Consider the following 4,004-nt stretch of genomic DNA (forward strand, 5'->3'; position numbering starts at 1 on the left):
CAAAGAAACTGAATAGAATTCGCGCGACTAAGAAAGTTCGAAATATAAAATTGTTCTGGGCTTAATTAAGCCCCACGCCTTGAAAACACGGCGAAGTGGGCTTATAGTAATTCCACGCGTTATTAATTAATCTCGGCCATAGGCGAAAGTGAGTGGTCAGATGCTTTACCCCAAGTACCAGTTGGACAGGAAGCTGGGGAGAAGAGAAGAATATCTTCTGAGACGGACATGAAATCCTGATTTCTCGGCTCTCAAGCCCGTAGCTATCCCCACTCTTGTACAAATAGTCAACTGCAGTTATTTCGAAACAGGCTTCATAAGGGCGGTTCACTAAGATGGGCCTGCTATTAGACTATAATTCTTGAGGAATGTTTTAACTATCATTTTCGTTGTGGACAATATTGTGGTATGACGTCTAAAAGTGAGAATATGATAGACAGGAGAAACATATTGCTAGGCAACGGCTGGGTGAACACGTTTCGAGGAAACGGATACGAGAGCAACAATAGAGGGACAATTCGAAGCGTTGTTTTCTATTATGTCCGTGCCGAAGTTATATAAAGAGTCAGCCGACTGTTTGGCTTTGACTTTTGACTGACCGTCAGTCGCAATATGACTGACTTTGCCTTTGACCTGAATCGGCATAAATGGGTTCGGGTTATAAAGGAAAAATACCAAGGAAACTACACGCTTTTTGTATCAGCATCGTCAAATGGCTTCCAGTGATATTTACTGTGGCTCTTATAATATGGTCCTACTATGCATATGTGTATCATTTGTGCTTCCAAATTGTAACAGACGATGTAGAAAGAGTGTTATACCTCATCGGATATCACATCCTGTTTGCGTTTCTCATGTGGGCGTACTGCCGAACAATTTTCACAGAAACTGGCAGAGTTCCTATGAAGTTCAAACTGCCCAGAGCGGTATTGCAGAAGTTAGAGGAATCTGACACTGCAGAGTCTGAGAGAGAGATTTTGGAGAGATTTGCTGAGGATCTTCCCATAACGAATCGTACAATGACAGGATCAATCCGCTACTGTGAAAAATGTGAACATCTTAAACCAGACCGAGCACATCATTGCAGTTCTTGTGGAGAATGTGTTCTCAAAATGGACCATCATTGCGCACTCCTCAACACATGTGTGTCATTTACCAATTACAAATTCTTCCTTCTGTTACTGGTATACAGTCTCCTGTACTACCTCTTCATAGTATTAACAACAATGTTGCCTCTCATAGAATGTTTTCATAGTGGTGGAAGAGGAATGAATTGCTTCCACATTACGAGTATTTCCTTGTTCTTCTTTGCAGTCATATTTGCACTTATTTTTGTTTGTCCGTTCCGCTTCCACTATCATCTTATGCTCAAAAATAGGACAACATTAGAGGCACTGAGATCACCAATATTCCTCAGTGGTGACGATAAAGATGGGTTTAATTTAGGGAAATACAGAAATTTCCAAGAAGTCTTTGGAGAGACTAAAATGACATGGTTTCTACCAATTTTTACAAGTTTGGGAGACGGTTCGAGTTTCGCAGTTCGAGCCCAGGATCAGCTCGGCTCGCGTAACTCCGCGAACAGCGCAGAGACCAGTCTTGACTTTGGTAGGATAATCCCTTAGCTTCGACACACTACTTGATATACAGCAGCATCGGGAAGAGGAATTCGAACTCAGTCCCCCTCCTTTCGCTTCCCAACCCTCAGGATTTGATTCAGTGAGTACGGGCAGACCAGCCGAGTGTACTACCGTATTGACGCTAGCGAAGTCCGACCGATTCAACAGCCCCCGAAGAAGTTTCCTCGAACTAAGCAGGCAGAAGTGGGAAAGATGCTAAAAAGACATTCAACGGTGTGAGGATATCGAAGAGTCTATCAGACCTGGTGAACTTCCGTTGTTTTCGTCTGGAAGTCATCCGTCTCTGCTTGGACTGCAGGTAGTTCAATGACGTCACGAAGAAAGACTGCCGTTGTCGAAGATCGACGACATTCTAAACACTCTCGCCGGAGCCAAATGGTTTTCCACTCTAAACGTGCTCAGAGGTTACTGACATGTGGCGCTACATGCTGAGAATAAGGAAAAGATTGCGTTTTCGACTGGTCATGTATTGTAGCAATTCATTCTCATCTCTTCAGCGAGTTTCCAGCGGCTGATGGAAACCGTCTTAAGGGGCCTCAGGAGCCTGGACCGTCAGTCAGCAGTTGGTGGTTAGACGTGTCCGTCGAGTACGGGAGTAGAGGAACCTCCGCTGTTAGAAGCCGCTTCCAAGCTACTTGTAGCGTTTGTAGGGACCAAAGCAAGGAGCAGCCCGTACACACCATTCATAAGAACAACCTAATGTACGTAATATACATATATTGAATAATGAGTATAGCTCCGTAAGACATCAGTAAGGTCATGACTGCATGACCTATCCCATGTAAGAAGGTTCCGATACGCGGGAGCCCCACCCTACAGTCGCTTCTACCGGTATAAAAACCAGGCCAACACGTAGCGGTTGCAGAGTCTTACCACAAACAACAGCATTTTAACTTCCATGTCTTAATCTTTAGTTTTAATTTTAATCTTTATATCTATATTTTAAAATTTTTATTATTTAAGAATTTTCAGTTTTAAAAATTTGGACCAAAAATTAATATATGTATCTATGCATTTCATTAATTTTAATTAGATGATAATTAATTGCAATTCATCAGCTCATACTGGAGCATTGTACACCTGATAATGACCCTGTATAATGGTAGAAATATATTGCATTTGTAAAAACAAAATAAAAGCAAATGTTGATACAGTAGTGTCTTCTTTGTTTCTTAAATACAGAATATTGTTGTGTAGATGGCATACCTTATATACATTTATATATCGTATTTATGAAAAATGTAATGAATGAATGTAAAACAAGACAAGCGTGTACAATACTTATCTAATTGGTCACATCAGAATAAAGGTTCTCAACCTGCTGGTGGTGACTCAAGTCTGGGTTCCGGGGAGCATTCAGATGATTCGTGAATATATTTTCAGAATAACTTTACTATTCTCTTGAATAATCGAGCGTGAACGAAGATTACAAACGAAAGCGTGTGGAAACGAAACTGAAATCCAGATTTCATTGCATATGAAATGTTTGTTGTGCAATTTATTTTAGTGGTGCAGACGGGACGGATGTCTTGTTCTGTTGTGATATGCGTGTATTGCGTTTAAAGGTCTTACGAAACAATACCTCTCTTTTCATGCGTTTATTAATAGTTATGCAAGCGGTCTTCACAGCTATGATCACTGTATTCCTCCTTATTGTTGCGTCTACTGTTTCAACTAGTCTATATTTCTTTTCATAGCCGCTAAGCGAGACAAAATCCGAGAACTATTGTTACAGCTCTTTGAACATTTTTAGCACTCTGCGTTTTCATAGTCCACTCATACGTAACGTATCTTGCGGAGTTAAATTTTCAGTTCATTCGAGTTCTCTTTAAAATTACGTAACATATTGTAACGTGGATGGACACAGCGTTGCTAAGTAACTGACCGCAAAACACCTCTCGACCGAATACACGCATGGCAACAATGAGAGTGCGGCGTTTTCTGTGCGGTCGGCGCCATGACTGTTGCTAGGCGATCGCTCGGCAAAACACTTTCCAACAATAGTGGTCGGTGCGAAGACTTTATAATGAGATTCCGTCAGTCGCAATGTAGAAAGTGAACACCGATTAAGAAAGAAAGACCAACCCCTTCGTTTTATCATTTAGGAGGACCAACGAAGAAGAGGAAGAAAACAAAGGTCTAGACGTTAAACCAAAATGTGGCCATGGGTCCTAGCGGGGCCAGATGCCAGGAGTGACTGTACCGGCTGACTGCCGGTAGTAAGCTTCTGCTCTGCTCTGCTCTGCAATATGACTTAGACTCTGACTAACCAATCAGTATTTGGAGAGTACTGGGAAGTACTTGAGAGTGTGTGTGTGTTTAAATGACAGTGACAACCACGGGAAGTGGCTTTTGCCTTTACTA

General features: G+C 41.7%; 1 protein-coding gene across 1 annotated transcript; it reads left to right on the top strand.

Moving 5' to 3' along the window:
• Positions 1–647: 647 nt before the first annotated feature.
• On the top strand, positions 648–1,625 carry LOC111862081 (palmitoyltransferase ZDHHC2-like). The gene has a single exon (XM_033750540.1). It carries the CDS (start codon positions 648–650, stop codon positions 1,623–1,625), a length of 978 nt encoding a protein of 325 aa, XP_033606431.1.
• The last annotated feature ends 2,379 nt before the right edge of the window (positions 1,626–4,004 follow it).

This window comes from Cryptotermes secundus, unplaced genomic scaffold (genome assembly GCF_002891405.2).
Source record: "Cryptotermes secundus unplaced genomic scaffold, Csec_1.0 scaffold400, whole genome shotgun sequence".
Lineage (NCBI taxonomy): Eukaryota > Metazoa > Arthropoda > Insecta > Blattodea > Kalotermitidae > Cryptotermes > Cryptotermes secundus.

Bases quoted from the DNA above. Each gene is read 5' to 3' on its own strand.
- LOC111862081 (XM_033750540.1), top strand. From the start codon at position 648: ATGGGTTCGGGTTATAAAGGAAAAATACCAAGGAAACTACACGCTTTT.